Below are 21061 nucleotides of genomic sequence, written 5' to 3'. Positions count from 1 at the left end.
GGGGCTTGGGTTGTTGTTTTCTTTTGTTTTCATTTTCATGATTCCTGGTAAAAATATGAAATGAATCTTTGTCCTGTTTTAGGCTGATTTTTCTAATACTGTTCCTGGAACAACATACAATGTTACAGTTTCTACAGTTTCTTCTTCACTCTACAGTTCACCTGCGAGTAGAACATTGACAACAAATGTGACAAGTGAGTTAATAATGACGATGAAATTTGGTTGATCTTTTTTGAACTATGATTTTTATGTATTTATTATATGCACAGGAATATCTGAGAAATTACAATCAGTTTTTAACCATCATTAGAATTTGTCATCTTCTCTAACCACTCAAAAATACACTGTATGTGAGGTGTTCTATAAAAGCATGATTTTCTTTATCAGATATTTTTAAGAAGCAGCCCTGGATGTGAGTTCTTGTATTCATCCAGTAGTTGGCTTATGAAGAAGAGCAAAAGGGGGGGGGGGGAAGGCATAAAGGGCAGCAATTTATAAACTTGTGAAAAATTTGCTGTGTCATGTAGTAATGTCGATACCCCAACTTATATGTATAGTGGTATATTTTGGAGACCTTTCAAAAAAATGCAGCCAGATCAGACACATTTTGTAAAAGAGTGGAGTTTGGTTTTGAATGGTTTTAGGGAAAGAAACTGAAACTAAACTGCTAGAATACCTCAAATATTAAATTTGCATTAAGTTCTCTTTTGTTCATGAAGATCTTGAACATTAACATTTTTTACATTCTTATAGAGGAATATTCCTGGTGTTCAAAAATTCATTTAATCATTTTTGTAACAAGACTTCAGCCAGAAAAAAAGCTTTTTATTCAATGGTACCTTAGTTTCAATAGTTTTACTGGTTTATGCTGGCAGGCAATTTAATTTCTTTATAGAAGCTGTGAAGGTGTCTCCATTATCCCGAAACTTAATTAAAACCTGGTTTATATGCGTGTGTTTGTGTATGTTAAAACAATTGTGTGTACGTTAAATTTGTGTACGTTAGAACAATTACTTTTTGGGGGTTCTTTTTAGATCCTGGGCCCCCTGTGTTCCTTGCAGGTGAAAGAGTGGGCTCTGCTGGGATTCTGCTGTCATGGAATATGCCACTGCATCCAAATGGGAGAATTCTCTCCTATATTGTCAGATATAAAGAGGTCTGCCCATGGATGCAAACGGCTTATACACAAGTCACAACAAAGCCAGATAGTTTGGAGGTTCTTCTTACCAGTCTTAACCCTGGAACGACTTATGAAATTACGGTAAAACCTTTATGAATGCCTTTTAGTATTTTGAATCCTAACTTACTGTAAATTGTGTGAGTTTATGCTAGGTCCATATAATGTTTTCTGAAGGACCTTACTAGTTAATGTTGTCATATAACAAAATATATTAGCCAGGTATTTTTTGCATTAGTAGTTTTTAAACCTGCTTTAAATAGTTTCCAACCAAAATAGTTTCTTCTGTTCATATTCTTAATTGACTTATGGCATTATGTGGTAAAAAGTAAAAAGCAAAGTGTAGAATTTTTAAAAACATCCAGATACTTCTTTGTCTTCATTGAGATTCAATCTTTCAAATCACTGGTGTACGTTAAATATTACATATAGAAATCATCTCAGCCAGATCCAGAAAAACATGTAGGTACATACTTCTTTCTTTGATTTTAAACTTAATTAGTTTAAAAAGAAGTTTTCTTGTCTGAATATCTGTTTAGCTGTAGCTTGTAAACACCTTAGTCTGGTTTCTCTAAATCTGTGAGTTTTACCTAGTATTATCTCCTGATACAAATGTCATACTCTTTCATTCCCTTTCCATAGATTTTACTGCCTATATATTCACAGTGAATATCTACTGTTAGAATCGGTACGTGTTCATGACTTCAAAATCAGTTTGTGACTTCTATATGTGGAATTTTTTTACATTGAGATTAGTCACTCCTGATCCTTCTCCGAACCCTTCAACGATAAATGATTTCAGGTGGACAGAAATGAATTGCTATCCTCTTGGCACTATTTTCCAAGCAGTTCTTTGCCAGATTTACTCCTTCATAAGAAACTTAGAGAGATGCTTCTTTTCAGTATCAAGAATGAAATGAAATTATGTGCTTGATTGGCTTCCTTCCATATCATGTAAGTTCATACAGTGCAAAGCTATAAAAAACACTGAAGTTGACCAGACTATGAATAAGGTCTTACAGTGATTCTTTGCAAAGGTGGTGTCTGTAAGAAGGTAAAAATGTAATTATGTCTGCCATTGTGGGAAAGCTGCTCACTGTGAATCTAGTTGTGATGACCATGCTGATAAAAGCCAGTATATGCACAGCTGGAGAAATGTTTATCCTTTGATCTTTTGCCTGCAGTCATCTGTTAAAAAAACTCCAAACAACCCCTCTGCCCCCCAAGAAAATAACACAAAAAAAAAGCCCATGAAAAAATGTTTGGCTACCATTTGAGGAAAGTATTATCATTTAGACTCTAAGCAGATTAATCCCCTCAGAGAAATATAGTTAGTAAGAGAATTCAATTTACAGTTTTGAGTATGTCAGTAGCACTTGCATGGGGTTCAGCACTATTAGAGGTTTTGCATTCTTTGCTCCATATATGAATCTTCCCTGGGAAAACTGTGGACATTTTAAATCATTTGTACTGCTTAGCAATAATACTTTGCCCTGTGTTGATATATGTGGGAGGCAAGCCTTCTCATTGCTGGTGCCTGAAACATTGAGCTTAGAGCAGAATTTGAGTTGGAAAAGTGACTTGTGACCCAACAACCTCTGTCTAGCAGGGACCACATGGCTTTTCTCACATGTGAATAAAATTCTGTTGGCAAGCTAAGGGTTGTTGTTATGTTACCTGCTCCTTTGGTGGGTGCCCTGACTGCCTGACCTACAAGCAATCTCACGGATTAAATACTGACTCAGGTGGAAATACTTTCTCTACCTCACAGATGTGGACAAAAACATACATTACAAATTATCCTTCTCTTGAGCAATTTCTTGTGGTTCTTTAGTTAATTTTTGGAGTCTGTTGTGTCATTTAAAAGTAGCTCTTGATTTTTGCATAGATGAAAATTCTGTATTGGTTTAGGCTACCTGGCTTGGTCCTGCTGTGAAAATCTTTCTGGTAAATACTGTGATAGTAGAGTTCAACAAAACTTATAAGCTTTGAATATGGATTTCCAATCTCCTTGTAAAAACCCAGTCTTGATTTCTTTAAATCTAATGAAAAAAAAAAAAAAAAGGAATAAAGCAGTTACAAGTGCTCATTTGGTAAATGCTGGAGAGCTGGGTATAATTTTGAACATCTGATCACTGATAACCTTGTAAAAATATGCACTCAGAATTTTTTCTAAACTTAAATAATTAGCAGCAATATCTTTAAAGCATAAAAATTAATACTCCTTTCAAATGTGAACTGCAGATACTTTAACTTTGGATAGTACTTCATTTTCTGCATAGTAAACCTTTTAAGTGTTTCCAAGCTTTATTCTGTAATGCTCTTTGTGGCAATGATCTCTACAAGCTAACGGTACATTGTGTATACATTTATTTTGATTTCTCTTCAAAAATAATTGGTGTGTGTAGCTGACACCTTTACCATGCAAAGCTTTTGCATACTTATGTCTTAGTAACTTTGAGTTCTCTTGAAACTACACATATGAAGCAGGAGTTTCCATGTCTGCCTTAATGCTAGTTTTCTTTTCTGAACCCCTTCTGCAACACCTACTTTGAGACGAGATAACAAAAAAATCAGTGTTCAGGTGAGGACATATCTTTAGATTTGTATGGTGAAATTTAAATGCTGTCAGAATTTTCTGATTGCCTGTCAAGCCCCTGACCATCTCCAGGCAGTTTCCTCAGCTACTGAAATCAATGCTTAAGGACGTTTCAAGTCATTCTCTCTGTGACACAGAAGTAGGTGGGTTTGGCTGGAGTCATGAGGTGTGCGTGCCTGAGATGTAGGTGTTTACATGGCTTGGGAAGGAGCTGGCCAGTGATAAAGATTCTCTTTCACCAAGCAGAGCATGTGCTGCATTGGGAAATGGTCACAGGCATATGCGTCCCTTACATCCTAGAGGAAGTCTTCCACGTTGCTGTAGTTTGTCTGCTGTGTTTCAGTGTTTTTGTTTAAAAAGTTTTACAGGCTTCTGAAAGAGGCACAGTTTAGTCCTGAGAAGTGATTACAACAGTTATCCCTTCTGACCTGCTGGCTCTTGCACTCTATTTGCCCAGCATTACCCTCTGTGTGCTGTTACTTCTACTATGATCCGCATGTAGTTTCGCACATCTTCCCCTTCTCACCCTGCCTTCCCCACAGTCTGCACTGTCTGCTCTCTCAGCACCTCTGCCATACCTTTGTTACCTGACACTGGCAGGAGGGCATGACTCTACCAACTTTGACCTTGTTGGAGAGCTTTTCATTTTGCTGCTTCTTTTACACACCTCTGACCATCATTATTGGAATTCTGCTCAGGTTTTATCTCCTGTTGTCTATTTCACTTCATTTGAAAATAAGGAGTCAGACTTCATTCCTCTTTTATTGTAAGTATTGCATGCCATGGCCCATCACTGAGTTGAATTGTCAGTTAAGTCAGTAAGTCATACTGCAGAGCAAGTAGCATCGTGTTTATATCCGTAAATTCTAGCAACGTTTCAGTGTACTTTGTTAGTACAAAGTCTTTGTTAGTCTTCTTCTCATATGAAGAAATTCTTTACAAACAAACGAACAAACAAAAAAAACCAACCAACCAACCAAACAAAATCTTAACAAACAAAGAAATTCTTAACAAAGACTTTCAAATTCTTTGTTAGTCTTCAACGGGAAGACTGTTATGATAGCGAGCATTGAGTGCATCATAAAGTGCATCCACAGTTCCATGGCCTGTTATCTTTCTGCCAGAAGACATGCTCTCCTTGGGTTTCTGCCCTGGTGGAAGTTAACCTGCTCTTGCTGTCCTTCAGGAGTTCAAGAAATAAAAGAGAACCTATTTTCCTTTTACTCTTTTAAGTTATAGTACAAATAAATAGGAATGGGGGAGCTGGTATAAGTGAATTGTGGTAAGGAAAAGAAGTGTTACTGATGTTAATCTTACTGTTGATTTTAGCTTAAAATAGGGACTCAGTGTTTTTGAAGTGTGGATATGACCACATGGTTTTTTTTCAGTTTCTTACACTGTTTCATAAGTCTTCCATTTTATTTTTTTTTTTCACATTTAAATGAGGAGTGTAAATTAAGCAGAAGCTATAAAAGGCATGTTTATTTGAATACTTACAGTTTGAAAGGTAGAAGGTTTTTGTAGTCCCTGAAACTGTATATTCTGTAGGTTATCTAATGTGGCTTTTTTCATTTTCTGTAGGTTGCTGCTGAGAATAGTGCTGGTGTTGGAGTATTTAGCGATCCTTTTCTTTTTCAGACTGCAGAAAGCGGTAATTTTAATAAAGCTACTAAGTATCTGTGGCACATTTTACACTTGAGCAATTCTAATGCATTTAGAACAAAAACCCAATCCTTTTCTTATTCGCTCAGTCGGTGGAAAAGGTGCATTCTGTCCTATTTGCCAGTAACAGCATTTTGAACATGCACATTATGGGTATTTCTTATATGCAAGCTCTGTTTCTGTTGGGGTTTTCCTATGCCAATTTTTAGCTAGGCTGCTTCCAGAAAGCAAGGTCACAGGAGAGCAGAGCTACCTATCAAGTGGATCCATTTACTGTTGCCTGCAGCAGTACTAGGAGACAGACTTTGTTACAGGAACAGCTCAGGCATTGCCTGCTGATGTCAAGCCATATTTGTTTAGTTCTTGGAGTCAAATGCCTTCTCTAAGCAACCCAGCACAGAATGTATTTCACTAAGTTTTTACTTCTTAATTCTGAAGGAAAAACTAAATAAAAATGAAGTTTAACTTGATGGTTTTGAAGATTTAAAAATTTTAACTGTAGTCTGAATTTGCATAATATTTATTAATTTAGTGGGTTTAGTCTTGCTCATGCTGCAGGAGCATTTGTGCCTTGCCTGAAGAGCTGGCTCCAGGTCACTTATGGTAGGGTGAGCCAGTGTCACTGGCGTATAGAATTTGTGCTGCTGTGGCAGCAGCCATCCCTTTGTGTTTAGGAATCCTGGTTGGTTTCTGTAGCTGTGCAAACTGCAGAGTGCCATATCTCAGTTAATGGCAGGAAATCATCACTCTGCATGAGATTTCTGAGATAATGCAATGACTTGTAAAACCAAGTATGAGAAATGGAAGTGAACTTGCCACTTGTATGTTATTGCTTCTAGAAATCTGTATTGCCAGGAGATTTATTTACTCGTGCTTGACAGAGGACGATGGTAGCATTTCTTCATATGAGGCCTTAGATGCATTTCGGTGTACATTTTTAGTAAAGCTAAAATCCCTTTTTATAAATGTAATTTGAATTTTTATTCAAATTCTTGTTGAGAGTTATATACTGCATTTATACTTTTACCTTCTCAACTTTTTTAAACACTCGCTTTGGTGGTTAAGGAAGACCCAACATCTTGAACAAGAAGAGTTTCAGTTTGAAGTAGGAAAGGTAGCCAGAAGATAGAATTCTTTAAATACAAAGGTTGTAGTCTGGGAGGAAGGGGGAGGAGGTGAAAACGCTGCAAAAGATTCAGCAGGGCCTAAATAAGAACTGCATATGAGGCCTGGAGGAGCAGTCTCAATTCATCTATGGAAGATCTGTAATTGTGGACAGTTTTATGCTTTTAAGGCAGCATAACCCTTTTCTCCCTAGTACTAAGAATAGCTATTGCAGGAACTGTCATATGGTCATAAACAAACAAAAATGAGCCAAAATTTGCTACTTCTGACACAGTAGATGAGTTGCTTCTAGAAGAATGACCAAAGTTGACCAAACCAATTACTATAGTATTGAGACTGAAATAATTATAGTTCTCATTTAAGCTATATTGGAAAAGAGCTGGTTGCATATCAGCTACTTTACATGTGTTTGTGAATGATTGTTATTTATTTACTCCAGGGTTTAGAAGTGAGAAATGTCATTACCAAAATAAAAGGGATTTTTTTTGGTATTTGTTTCCAGAGCTGAGATGAAAAGTGTGTGTCAGTGCTTTTGTTTTGTTTTCAAGCTCCAGGTAAAGTAGTGAATCTCACCGTAGAAGCCTTAAATTATTCAGCTGTAAATCTGATCTGGTTTCTCCCTCGGCAACCAAATGGAAAGATAACTAGTTTCAAGATTAGTGTGAAACATGCAAGAAGTGGAATTGTAGCGAAGGATGTCTTGGTTAAAGTAGAGGACCTTCTGTCTGGGAGGTTACCAGAATGCAATGTAAGTGCTATAAACCTTTTAAATTAGAACTAGACTCAAGCCAGAGAATATAGTTTTACATTTAAATTTTGAGACATAAAAAAATTGAGGCGTGCTTTTCAGAACAACCCCAAATACTTTACAGGCTTAGGCCCAGGGCAGAATATAATGCTTGAAGAAAAACCTTCCTGTTCAAAATAGATTAAATGAATGCTTGTCCTTGAGAAGCTCAGTTTGATCAAAGAAAAAATGTTAAGAAAGATTCAATTTGGCATCCTTGTAGCAGACAATAATGAAGTAGAGAATTTTTTCGGCTATCAGTTTTTAAATTTTTATTTTACACAGCATTCAACTGGAAAAAGCTAGAATTGGGGGGGGGGGAGGGTTGGTCAACGCAAACATGTAGGAATGTTAATATCTTATTTTTATATGTAGCATGATAATGATTTTTATATTTTAAGTGTATACTTTATTCTGTTTACCCTTTCAACATTTGAAAAATACTTTTCATATCAAAATAAAAAGACCCCTGATTAACAGGGTGATTTAAAAAATGCTTTTAGTCTGAGTTGGTCTTAAAAGAAGTGTTCCTTGAAAAGTTTCTGAATTTTGGCTTTTCATCAGATTCAGACCTGCAACCAATGTGTACACTTCAGAATTTCTTGAGGAAAATTCTCTTTTCTAGTATTTATTTTCCTTTTCTGCTTTATTCTGAGCAGTGTTGTGGTTACTCAGATATCAAGTTGTCAAACTTTTATTTCCCTTTATTTTTCCCCCAGGTTCTTAGGCTCAGCACTTTAATGAAAAGTGCAAATTTAAATAATGAAAATTATCAGGACTTTTCTTTCAGATTGTATTTGGAAAATCATTTTATGCATTGTGGAGGCTCTCAACACCAAGCTGATTAAATTCAGCACTGAGAAGGGAAACTGCCACCTACTGAATCATAAGCATTGGTTACTGTAAAGTCTAGAAATTTTTCAGAGATGTCTCCTGACACTATGGATTAGGAAACCCCTGTCTGGTCTTATCCGTGATACATGGATATATGTATGCTATATATCTCTATACACATAAATACATATAACATACATGTGATGTAGAATGACTTCTCTGGGGAGGTTTTTTTTCAGAGACAGACTGAACGCTGAAACTGGAGTCTGGGAATAGTTGAATGAACCCTAGAGAGTTGCTTCTTTCAGTCAGATTTGAAATATTTTTGAATAAAGCAGGAAACTGTAACAGTATCACTAACAGGATATACTAGCAATGTCAACTGATGAAATGCTAACCTGAATTTGGAGGCTGAAGGATAAAAAGAACCAGTTTAGGGTAATTTTCTTTCAAAGGTGGTTTGCCTTTTTTGTTCTACATATATTTACAATTATAGATTATAGGTGCATCTTATCATGTTTCATATTTTGTCTTTGTAGGATAACAGTGACTCATTTTTGTGGAGTACTACTACTCCTTCAACTGCTTTTGGCAAATCCACAATTCCTTTATGGACTTCAGTTACACCAAGTACAGAGACACCAAATCAAATGAGCTCTGTTTGGAATGAACCAATTAGTTTTGTTATAACTAACCTCAGGCCATATACCACCTACCTTTTTGAAGTCTCTGCAGTTACCACTGAAGCAGGCTACATTGACAGTGCGATTGTCCGGACACCAGAATCAGGTACTTACTGCTTTCAAATAGAAATACAGTTCTCAGATTTATATGAAAACTTCAGAATATCAGATTGAAGTTGTGTTGCAAGATACTTCAGTCCAAATCTGTATCACACTTTTGTATTTACATGATTATTTAATTTTACCTGATGGACTCAACTGAAACTGTATATAACTGTAATGTATCTAATAGTGTACGGTTATTATTAAAAGTCAAAAAACCAAAACTGTGCTCAAGATAAGTCAATTTTTTGTGAAAAACTGAGGATACTTTAAGAACTGCAATTAATAACAGAATGGGAGAAAAATTAAAAATACAGATGAAGGGAAAGGGTGTCAGGCATAATATTCAAAAAGTATGTGTATTATATAGATAGAAGCGCACTTAAAGCTTATTTGCCTTTGTGAAAAAACAAGCAGTATGAAGAAAACTCCTATCCCATCGTTCCTCAATCTGTACCTATTGCAGAAAGTTCTTCAGTGCTGAAAAAATCTTTAAACACCGGGAAAGTTGATTTTGGGTTACCTGCAACGTACTGAAAAGTTAAGAGTTTGAAACAAACATTGTCCAGGAACAGGAGTTTTGTAATGGCTTAGGTAGTGGGAAATATTATCAATAGACCCATTCCCAAAAGGTGTTCAGAGGAGTGTTATTCTGGCTGTCCGTTTGTTAGGACATCATTCTTTTGCCTGATGCAGGTTGATGTTAGTGGGTTTTCTTTTCATAGCACTGTTGAGATGAAAAAAAAAATAATTCCTTCCTAGTACTGTTCATTTGAATTGCTTTGATAGAATTAAAATATTTTTAGTTTGTTGTTCTGTCTGGGGTTAATGAAATTTTGGATAATTTCTGTTCTAATGATCTCAGGCTAATTTTCGATTTAATTTTTACCCTGTTAACATCCTAGTATAGGTGCACTGCTAATAAGAAAACCATGGAAAGTGATAAAAAGGTTATGCAGTGGGGTGTAGATCTGCCAAATACATAGGAAGATGCAAGCTGTTTGGCAGATGAGATCTTCAGTCCCTGTGTACTGGGTGCCTGCACAGCCAGGGTTCGTCCATTAAAGCATGGTCTGGGAAAAGGGAAGTTGGCCCGCTGTTTGGTGTGGCTCTGTGTGTGGCATGCACAGGGCACAGGCACAGTAAGCCGTCTGGCCCAAGCCTCAGTAAGTCCTTTCTTTTAGCAGCACACTGGTACACCCAAGCTTTTGGACCTCACCTTATGAGCATTAAGGAGCTTGTTAAAGTGCTCCCTTGTGAGTCCTGCATGCCTGTGTGCCAAAGAACCTTATTCAGTCCATAGAGTTGATGGTTTGTTAGGAAAGCATTTGATCATCTTTATGTAATCTATATAATGATAAAGGGCATGCTAAATTTGGTAGAATTCCTGCTACCGTTGTCTTTTAAGCATTATTTACAGAGTTTCAACTCCCTTGATATCTTTTTTTTTTTACCTTTTCACCTTTTCATTACCTTAAAAAAGGAAATGAAATAAAAAGACGTCATTTTAATCAGATGTGCTTGTAATGTAGCTTCCCATCAGAATATCTAATGTTTATGTTTAAAATGAATTGTCTGATAATGTGGTTCTTGGAAATCCTAATATAAATTATTTTATGTTCAAAGACTTTTTCCAATATTGTTTAAGTTCCAGAAGATCCACCACAAAATATTGCCAAGCGCAACATTACAGCAAAGTCTTTCTCAGTGATGTGGGACCCACCAACCGTAGTGACAGGGAAATTTAGTTACAGAGTTGAGCTGTATGGACCATCTGGTAAGTCAGAATTGATGTTTCTATTTCTATTTCCTTTTTATGATTATTTCCTTACACTTGCATTCTTAGTGTCCATGCCTATCCAGAATGAATATTTGAAAGCAGTGCTATGTATCTTTTTTTCCTATTAGACATTTTAAATTGTTTAGATTATTTTTAAGGGAAAAGTCAGTCTGTCATGAGGAAGAGTATGTAATTAAATTCACATGAGATATACTTAAAAGTGGAGGAAACCGACTTTCCTCATCCATTCAGAGGGATGACAGACTAAGATCCCAACTTATCATTCTGTATCTTACCTTCACTCTTCTCTTTCTGCTAAAGATTTCTTGAGGATTTGAATCCCTGTGTAGTATCTGATCAACTGTATGAGTCTGTTTTGTCGGGTTTGTATTTCTTTTTAACTTGGACATGTATGTATAAAGAAATTATATGATTGCCTGTAGTTAAGTAAGAAGTTAATGAGCTGTATCCTGTTGTTTTTATGGGACCACACAGAAAAAGCAGTAGGAGTTAATTTAGAAACAAAAAAAATCCCTTCCTCTTAAAATGCCATACCTTTATGAGATTGTTTTTTTGTTTGTCTGTTCATTTTTTCCTAGACATTCAGTATTATTTCCAATGAAGTTGATGCCAATTAGCATTTTCACAAACAAATTTGGCTTTTCATCTTTCATCATCCTGGAAAGTGGCTGTGGACTGTTTTTATTTTTGAGCTAGAATCTCCTCATTTTTCATTCCAGGTCATATTCTGGATAACAGCACAAAAGATCATAAGTTTGTATTTAGTAACCTTGTGCCGTTTACAACCTACGATGTGTACATCGCTGCTGAGACAAGTGCTGGGGTGGGGCCAAAGGCTAACCTTACAGTTTTCACTCCTGCAGATGGTAAGTAAGCATAGAGAAGTGAAGTAAATGTGCTGCACATAATAATTGGTTTCAGTTTCCCTTCAGAGCCTTTTAGGTACTTTGCAAAGGAAAGAATGGGTGCGTTACAGGAGCGTTACAAGAGATGGATGAAAAGATAAGGAAAGAAATTAGCTGAAAATTTATTACATCAATTTATTTATCCATTTTTTTCGAGTTCATGCACTGTCACTAAATTTACTTTCTATCACAGGCCTGTGGGGATTTTGAAAGAAACTTATTTTCTGCCTGAATGAAAGTAATTATTTTTGGATACGGGAATTAAGTTGCAGACCCCGCGCTTACCCATTAGATGGCAGCAAGTGGAAAAGAAAGAACAGCCCAAGATTCCCCGCGGCTGGTTTGTTCAGCCCCAGTGTTTCTTATTAAAGCTCTCATCTGACTCACTTTCACCAAATCCAAGACCCCATATGAGTCTCTTACAGAGCCACCTTTATCAGAGACCATTGTTCTGAGGCAGACCCAACGCTGAGATCTTGTCCTGTGGCAGTCAAATGGTTGGTTCTGCCCTTGAACCAGCTACTCTGTTTGGGAGTTTTGGCTCCCAGTGGTCAGCTCACCAGGTGAGAGTCCTTTGCTGTACAGAAATGCAGCTTTACCTTACACGTGTGTGAGATTGTGCAGGATTTTTGATCTGCATCTGAAAATGCAACCAGAAAAAGAATCAGTGTATAACAGGCAGGTAGTTTCAGGATGGTTATTTCTGTGTTATGTTTTTTGCCTCCCAGAACAAATGTAGACAATCTCTCAATAGTGATTGCTGCAATGCTTGCTGGCAAGGTGTATCAGCAAAAGGAACACCCATCCTTATTTACCATATGCTTTCCCAAAGTATCTGCTTTTTTCAGCTCTCAGAGACAATTTCCAGCACAGTCATGCTTATTGCTGTCTAAACTCGGTGTCAGAAGCAAAAGGGGATTTTGGTATTTTTTGTTGATGTATTGGAGTTGGGTTTTTTGGAGTGACATAGAATGTCTCATTTTAATGCCAAATCTACAAATCTTCATTATGCAAGTGATTTCAGGTTTGTCTTTTTCTGAGGTATATAGGAAACAATTATTTTTCATATAAAATCTGAGTATCATTGAATATAAATGTATCTGATCTCTGGCAGTCCTATGTAAGGTTCAGTATCATAACTGCATAGTTAAAGAAGAAATTGAGCCAAAATTTGGTATAAAAGATGTCACATGCTTCTTTTTTTTTTTTTTTTCCCCAGCTTTTTGCTTTATTTTTCTATGGTTTTGATGAATTTAGAACTAACCTTTCAATTTCAATATACTTAAGATTCCATACAGCAAGCTAGCAAAGGTCTGCTTGCTTCCAATGCAGTGACTTCCTGATTTACATCATCTTAGGATCTGGCCGTATTCATACGTATGTGTCAAAATCTGTGTGCATGTTTTTAGAACTGTAACTTGTTTGCTAAGAAACCATTCAAGGTAACTCTCTACCTGCATAGCAGCAAACAAATAGGTAAGGGTGTGAAATTTGATTAGATGCCTATTGTACTTTTCACACAGTGCTGGAAGACCTTGTAATAATCACAGATGCTTAATGAAACCAAGTTTCTTCTTGAACATTTAGTCCCAGGTGCTGTATCAGATTTACATCTAGCAGAAGTGGAAGCCACACATATAAAAATTGTTTGGAGGAAGCCACAACAACCAAATGGAGTCATTACCCAGTACAGAGTTAAGGTAGACATGCAAGAAACTGAGGTGACTCTGGAAAACACTATTCTCGAAGGAAAAAATAAGGTATTTTTTTTTCTTTTCTCTTTTAAATATGGATTTATTTGCTAAATTATATTTGTTCCTCTGCCTTATCTGATAGGTACAGAATGTGGAATTAGCCACCATAGATGAGTTGCCAATGCTTTTAAAAGCCACCTTCCTCAACCCACCCTCTTTATCTGACTGGGTTTTAAAGAGATTCCGTTAATACTGTTTTGACAACATGAAAACAACAAATAATTCTCATAGAATGATCCAGACTCTTGTAGCTGCTGAAGGCAGGAAGCCATACCTACAGCCATATCCTTTCTAGACCTTGAGTTCTTTGCAGTATAAGATAACCTAATAGTTAAGAGTACAAATTCAGGTACCTAGATTGATTCATAGCCACTCAAACAGATTCTTAGAAGATGTCAGTGTGAATCCTATGGAGAAATGAATTCAACAGAAATCTCCCAAGGTTGGTTAGCGGCTCTGCTTGCAAGGCAAACACCCCTAGACTTTCTGCCCCTATTTATATCCTTGAATTTACATGTCTGATGCTACATGCTGAACTCCATGCTGTGGCTGTATGCTAAGTATATCTGTACACATCTACTGGATCAAATCATTTGGGGAACTTATGCTGTCAGTCAGTCTAGCTTTTGGATTTAGGGTGCTGATGTGCTCTACATGCTTAGATGGCATAGCTTTGAGCATGCAGCACAGAACTGTAGACTCCTATCCTGCATTCAGCTTGGGATTGAGTGCTTTCTGAGGTAGGGCCTTTTGATATGAATTTTGAGCATAGGTGCCTAAAGTTTTCATAATTCCTTTTTTTTAGACGATGTCTTTCTCTGAATCTGACACAGTATCTACATTTTTGTTGTAGAGTGCAATGAAGGAGTTTGCTTTCAAGTTGAATGGTGTACATTAAATAGAGCCCTGGAGCCAAACATTAAATAAGGAGTAAGGGGGAAAAAAATGGGGATAAGGATCCGTTCATTAAACCAGGCAGGCATCCTTGGAAAATGAAAGTTTATAACTCTGTAATTAAAGATCGTATCATACTGCAGACACAAAAAAGATGAAACTTGTCTGCACAGAGCTGTTTTAATGATGGGATTTCCTAATTTTTGAGCTCTTAGTGTAGCGTCGTTGTGGCTTTATTGCAGTTTATTGAATGTAATTTTTTTTAATTAAAAAACAGAACAGATCATAATAAACGTTACTTTAGTTATAACCACATTGACAAAAGCTCAGAGCAGCTACAGGATTTAAACTGTCAGATCCACAGTGCTAATGGTACTCAGTAACTAGTAGCAGCAAAAAGCTGTTGTCTTATGCGTGGAAAAGCCTCTAGAGCAAAAAGTATTTCCATGTGGGTTATTATTTTGCTATAAAATGCTGGTGAAGATAATGCATATATGGCTTTTACCTGTTGGTACTTAGGTGAGATTGGTGCTGTATCTCTGCCTGTGATTAATCCTACCCTAGTTAAAGCAGTAAAAAAGCTGCTTTGCCCTCTCTCCACCCAGAGTTTGTAGGGAAAGAGCTAATGTGAATTAGTTACATCACTGTAAAAGCATCTTTTTCTGGCAGTGAAGTGGGCCATATGTGTGAGTGGGGAGTGTTCACAGATGACAGCAGAACAATTTAGAGACACTGGAGTCCTGGATTTGGTCCCAGATTCTGAAGGGGCATAATGATCTAGTGCTTACACACCATTTTGTACCTATGCTCTAACTTCTCTTTTCTCTTTTTGTTTTTCCTCTCTTTGTAGGTCTTGCTCACCTTACGTCTACTGCCACCACTTTCCAACATTTGTTTTTTGCCCCTTCTGTCCTGTGGACCTCTGTATCACTTACTTCCCTTTCACTCTTTCTTTTCATATATATACTCACTTATTTTCCCTCTCCCTTAAATTTGCCTAGTAGAGGCATCTGAAGCCCTGTTGTTTTCAATGCTTGCAACCCTGTTTCAGAACATACTTAGCACAGATGGAATCTCCAGAGCTCAAAAATGGATTTATTCAACATAACTCCAAGGATAGAGCATTAGAGTTAAAGGTCTTGCTCTAAAATTGCCACTTTACTGTAAGAAATATATTTTAAGAAATAAAAAAAGAGGTGTTTGATTAAACAACAGAAATTAATAAAAGCTTATAGGCTACGGGCAGCTGAGCTTTTTCATGAGAAATATTGTGTTTTACAAAATGAATTGTTGTAATATAATGTTTGTATGCCAGGATTTATATACTATATATATATGCACAAATATACAAACACTATTTCTATGTTATACGTAAATCTAATTAAAAACTTTAGCAATGACAGTGATTGTGATTCATTCTTACCTTTCTAATTTTTAGTATTTGGTTGATTCTTTGGAACCATACATGATAAATGAAAACATCAAACCTTCTTCCGATTGGAATTCAATGGAAACAGCCAATGAATTATATGAAGGTTCAGCTGAAATGTTTTCCAGCATTCAGACAGCATCCCCAGTCACATTTACAAATGTATCTGGTGATAGTTTGCCTGCTATAAACGGAGCTGCAGAATTGCATTCTGCTTTGGGTAAGATATTTTAGGGTATTTTTCTACCTGCTGCTTTGTTCTGAAGGACCCCCATCACTGTCTCAGATATGATCTTTAACACATGGTTCAAGCAAATGATTAATGGGTCATTTGTTGGAGTCAGATTTTTTTACCACCAAAACCCTTCTGCACCAAATGGGAATGCCACACAGGCAGGAACTAGCCCCTTGTCACCCAGCTGACCTTCTTCCTAGTGAAAGGAGGACCCGAAAGCCATCAGCCAAGCTGCATAGACAATCAGTTATTACAGTTGCCAAAGCAGGTGTGATTGTCAGGGATTAACATATCTCCAGGCCCTTCAGAGACCTTGATTTCTGTAAGCCTTTTGACTAATAGGTTTTCAAATGTCAGTGAAGGTAAATAGGTCAGAAAGTTACAACTTTTCTATATGGGTGACAAACAGGTGGACATGACCCCATGACATGGTGATGTCATTAGTGTGTACACTTGTTCTGTATTATCAATGGACAAGTATTTCTTTACCATGAATGGATATTTACAAATCATTAAGCAGGCCTCAACTGACAGGCAGGGACTTAACATACCACTCTGAATTTTTAACAGTGAGTTTTGAACAGTGAGGAGAAAGTCAAGTTTTTATTTTTTGATTCTCTTTTATTAAAGTCACTAAATTCCTCCATATACACCAGTAACTAAACCTAAAATTTAATGCATTAGTTTCAACTACAGTGGATCTTTCTATACTATATTAATCCTGGAGAATCTTTGTCGTATAAAGAAAAAGTATAAGTGCTTTAAATGCAGATCTTTTTACAGCCTTATTCAGTTTGAGGTATTGAGTTCCTAAAAGATGTCTGTGTTGCTGAAAAATTGATTTCAGACAGTGGCTGTTGTAATCTAACACAAGTATTATTTTATAGTCATTCCTATAGTAGTTAAAGCTGTTGACAGCCCCATTTTCAACAAGGTCTGCTGATTTTTAGATGCCTTCATTTTAATGCTGGTCTCACAAAACTCTGAAACTTATACTCAAGGTACGCGAAGTACCCACACTTTCATGTTGCAGTGGCATAATGGCTGCTTTGTAAGAGATGATTTTGACTACCACAGTTAGATTGCAGGTGACTTCAAACTTCATTGCAGAGACACCAAAACCTCTTTGTAGGCATGTATGACTTCTTCATTCTGCTGACGACAACTCTTCTGCCAAAAACACCAGTGTGAAGGGACCCATGAGGGAGCCATCTCGAGTTATTATAGCACCACTGGGTGAGGGAATCTGTTTTCCCAATTAAAAACAAAACCAAAAACTAAAACCACAAACAAACAAAAAACACCAAAAACCAAACCAAAGAAAACAAACCCAAAACTAAATCTCCATTAACATAGATTAATTTAGGAGCCATGGTTCTGAAGTCACTGGAAAGACTAGGCCATATACTTCCCATCCTTTCCCCACCCTAGGGAAAAGAGGGATTTGAGGGTTCCTAGAGGATTTCCTTCATATTTTGGAAACAGCTGAGTATAAACCTCATGGGTTTAGTTCTTGCCTGTTCATTCTTTTACTTAGGCCAATCTGTTTGTTGTACACAGGAGAATGGACCTATAATAGCCTCTGCTTGATTGTGTTAAAGAGGTGAAGTGTAAACTTTTCTTTATATTTTTGTAATTGCCATGAAAGTTAATTCTTTAGGAGTAAAACAGTTCCAGGGTGCTGTATCAAAGTGAGTTTAGAATGAAAAAAAAAAAAAAAAAAAAAATCAGTTTATGAATAAGTAACTATTTATCTTCATTTAATCACAGATAACATTTTGGCTGAAGAACTGTCATATGTTATAAAAGGCCTTGTACCTTTCACAGACTACATGATCAGTGTGTCTGCTTTCACTGCTGTTGGAGAAGGACCGCCATCAGTTCTTATGGTCAGGACACATGAACAAGGTGAAATGTTGTAACTCTGCTACTATCAAAATTAACCTATGTGACTATTTTTACTGAACTTTTTTATTGTTTTTAATAATTTATTTACTTACTCTTCTATTTTTCTGTTTTTGTTTAAGTTCCAAGCTCAGTACAAAATATAGCTTACAAGAATATTAGCTCCTCCTCTATTTTGCTGTATTGGGATCCTCCAGCAAGTCCCAATGGGAAGATCATTCATTATACTGTTTATGCAATGGAACTGGATACAAAAAGAGCATTCCACACTACAACTTTGAACAACAGCTTACTTATGACAGGTACAGTGTCATTTCATGAAAAAAATAAAAATACAAATTGCAAATACATTATACAAAATATTTTTTTTTCAACTTTATGTAATATAGCCATTTGCAAGGAGACCAAATCTCCCCCATCCACACTCAGGCACATACACACACTCACTACAACTGCATGTAAAAGCAAGGTAGGGTCACTCCTGAGAGGTTTGTCTACTGTGGAGGGGTATGTAGGGAATGTGAAATGGGAGAGGAGGACTAAGTAAGTTGAGCAGTAATTTGTGAAATGTGCCAAGTAGGAATTTCTGAAATATACTGAGTAGTAATTTGTGAAATGGATTTCTCCTTGGAATTTTCTCCTCAGCCTCTTCTTTCCACATAGGAAAATATTCCTAAATTGTAAATTCTTTTTCAGACTTGATTTTTTTTTCACAGCATTCATCTGACATTAATAAGAATTTTCTTCTTCTAAGGAGATAATTTTGATAGCAATTCAACAAAATGCATTCTTTATGGATTTCAGTTATTTATTAATTCTAATCAGTATTATGCATATTTTGATGTACACATAAACATCCTTTGTTTTGACAAATAAATCATAAAGTTTACAGGTTTGAAGCTGGTTAACTTCTTTCAATATCTGTTGATTTGACTGAATGCTTATTTGGCCTTCCCTAAATAAATGGTATTCTACATATTCTGTCTTTCAGGTGACAGATGTAATAAAACCTCTTAGAACAGTAACCATTTTGATTGATAGTTTTTTAAGTAGCTATGAGGAAAAAAATATGTGTAAGAAGTCAGAAGTCAGGGTTTCTTTTCTTAATCTTTTTAGGTTTAAAAAAATACACAAATTATAAAATGAGAGTTGCAGCCTCTACCGTGGTTGGAGAAAGTGCTTTGTCTGAAGAGAACGACATTTTCGTGAGAACTGCTGAAGATGGTAAATACATTGTTTACAATGATGATTTGATTTCTGTATTGAAGTTTGCACTTCTCAGATGACTGGGCATATACATAAGGAGGGGAAGAAAGTGTACAAATAAAATCAGTGTTTGTTGTAATTATTAGTCTTCTGTCAGTCAGTGACTTCATTGAGACCATTTTTAGGTAAGTGCTAGATATAATGGTGAAAGCTGTAGCATGAACAGCATTCAACTAATTTCAAGTCTGATAGACAAAAGGAAGAAAGCTTTTTACAGTGTATGATATTTTATGCAGTTGGCTTTGTGGAGCTTTGGGACTTTATTAATTATAAGACCAATCAATAGTTTTAATGTAGGGTATAATACTGCTTTGTGAAGGTTTCTGGATCTTCCTTGCTTGCTTGCATGGCAGTCGCCATCCATGAAGGGACAGGGTCAGTAGCTGGAGTTGCCATTGGCCTCTGCAAAGAGGATGTCATGAGTGTTAAACCTTAATCTTTTCTCATGTCTATCAAGTTTATATTTTTCACTGGTTTCAGCAAAGTTATTTCTAGTTTTTGTCAACGTAATAAAGAAGATAACTATCCAGTTGTCATTTGTCTCTCTTATTGACAAATACACTACAGTATAGGAAAAACAATTAAGTGATAATAAAGGAGAGAAAAGGATTACAGGATTAAAAATCATGGGGGTTTAAGAACCTTAGATGATCTGAATAACTAACCAAAATATCAAACAGTGAAACTTAGTGCTCAGCATTTTTTTTAAAGGTTGTGTGCATCTGTGCCATTAGTAGTTTTGAGAGGAAAGGCATATGGCAAGATCAGATAATTACTTATCTAAATATCTTTTTCTCTGAAAGTTTACAATTCCTTGTCTGTAAGCATTACAGAAATTTGTTCAGAGTGGAGTTTAAGGCCAACAGTTCATCCATTAGTAAGAGATGTGTGGAAGCCTTGAGGAAACTATTGAGAACCATCCCCCCCCCCGGTAATTCCTGCTTTTTTATGAGGCTATGTGTAATTACTCCTTTCTTCTGAGGTCATTCAGGTTGAGATTGTTGTTTCCTAACTTTAACCAACCTAGGAGTGACAATTTGTTTGAGTCTTGAAAAGAGAAATGCCTCCAAATAAAAGGTTAACTACATCAGTCTTAGATTACTTATGTTAGGATGGAAGACACTAGGCTGTTATATTTAAATACTTTACCATGCCAGATAAACTGCAAAATGCTTTTCAATTGACAATTAAGCTTCTTCATGTGGGAAATATCCATGTGGGCAGTCTTAATCATCCACAGAGTAGTGATCTGTTACAGTCTACACTTTTCAATCACAGGCTCAGAAATCAGGGATGAAAGTTGTTTGTGAGACCTTTTGTTGTGAGACAAAAATAGTCACGATAAATTCTGAAATACCTGGGTTATAGGTATTTATACACAAACTGGATCTCATAATCCTGGGTTCTTAGTACATTTTATTAAATTTTACAGGCAGGATATTTCAGAGGTGAAGTGGTGAAGCCTTCAAAGGAATCAAGGTTGACATTCAAAGTTTATTTATTTTCTTCATAAGTGCGGCCCACTCACTCCTTCAACACTTCCATGCATTATTAGCTCACTAGAGTCACATGAACTTATATGTTGACAGTAGATTTAGCCAACACATTACCCCGGAGCTGGACTTGTTTTGTGGTGTGACCTTCACACCAGTGCATGTGAGATTTATACTGGGGTCTTCATGGTCATCAATTAGCAGCTGTATCAGTAAACTAAAGGGAATTTAGTTACAGTGCATACAGTCCCTTTTTCGTTCAGTGGTTGGTTGAGTGAAATGAGGTGGGTGGTTATTTAAGAAAAAAGCAGCAAGATGGTATTCAGTTAAATTTAATGAACCTGAATTTGAGGAAATTTAGAGGATCAGTCTGCATGAGAGCAGTAGACAAAAGAGATTATGTCTTAATA

The 21061-nt window shown here is 36.4% G+C and overlaps 1 protein-coding gene across 1 annotated transcript in view; it reads left to right on the top strand.

Moving 5' to 3' along the window:
- PTPRQ (protein tyrosine phosphatase receptor type Q) overlaps nt 1–21061 on the top strand; it is a gene marked incomplete at both ends in the record, with an annotated part of 126992 nt that overhangs the window by 25835 nt on the left and 80096 nt on the right. Inside the window, 12 exons of the mRNA XM_080612896.1 lie at nt 83–194; nt 1035–1261; nt 5358–5427; nt 7112–7311; nt 8724–8973; nt 10618–10746; nt 11490–11636; nt 13263–13435; nt 15762–15972; nt 17758–17895; nt 18015–18194; nt 19009–19116. Of these exons, the coding sequence (XP_080469022.1) occupies nt 83–194; nt 1035–1261; nt 5358–5427; nt 7112–7311; nt 8724–8973; nt 10618–10746; nt 11490–11636; nt 13263–13435; nt 15762–15972; nt 17758–17895; nt 18015–18194; nt 19009–19116 (1945 nt within the window). The remainder of the gene's footprint in view (nt 1–82; nt 195–1034; nt 1262–5357; nt 5428–7111; nt 7312–8723; nt 8974–10617; nt 10747–11489; nt 11637–13262; nt 13436–15761; nt 15973–17757; nt 17896–18014; nt 18195–19008; nt 19117–21061) is intronic.

This window comes from Psittacula echo (assembly GCF_963264785.1).
Source record: "Psittacula echo genome assembly, chromosome: 1".
In the NCBI taxonomy this organism is placed as follows: domain Eukaryota; kingdom Metazoa; phylum Chordata; class Aves; order Psittaciformes; family Psittacidae; genus Psittacula; species Psittacula echo.
Note: the sequence above shows the minus strand (reverse complement) of the source record. Positions and strands in the feature narration are given on the sequence as shown.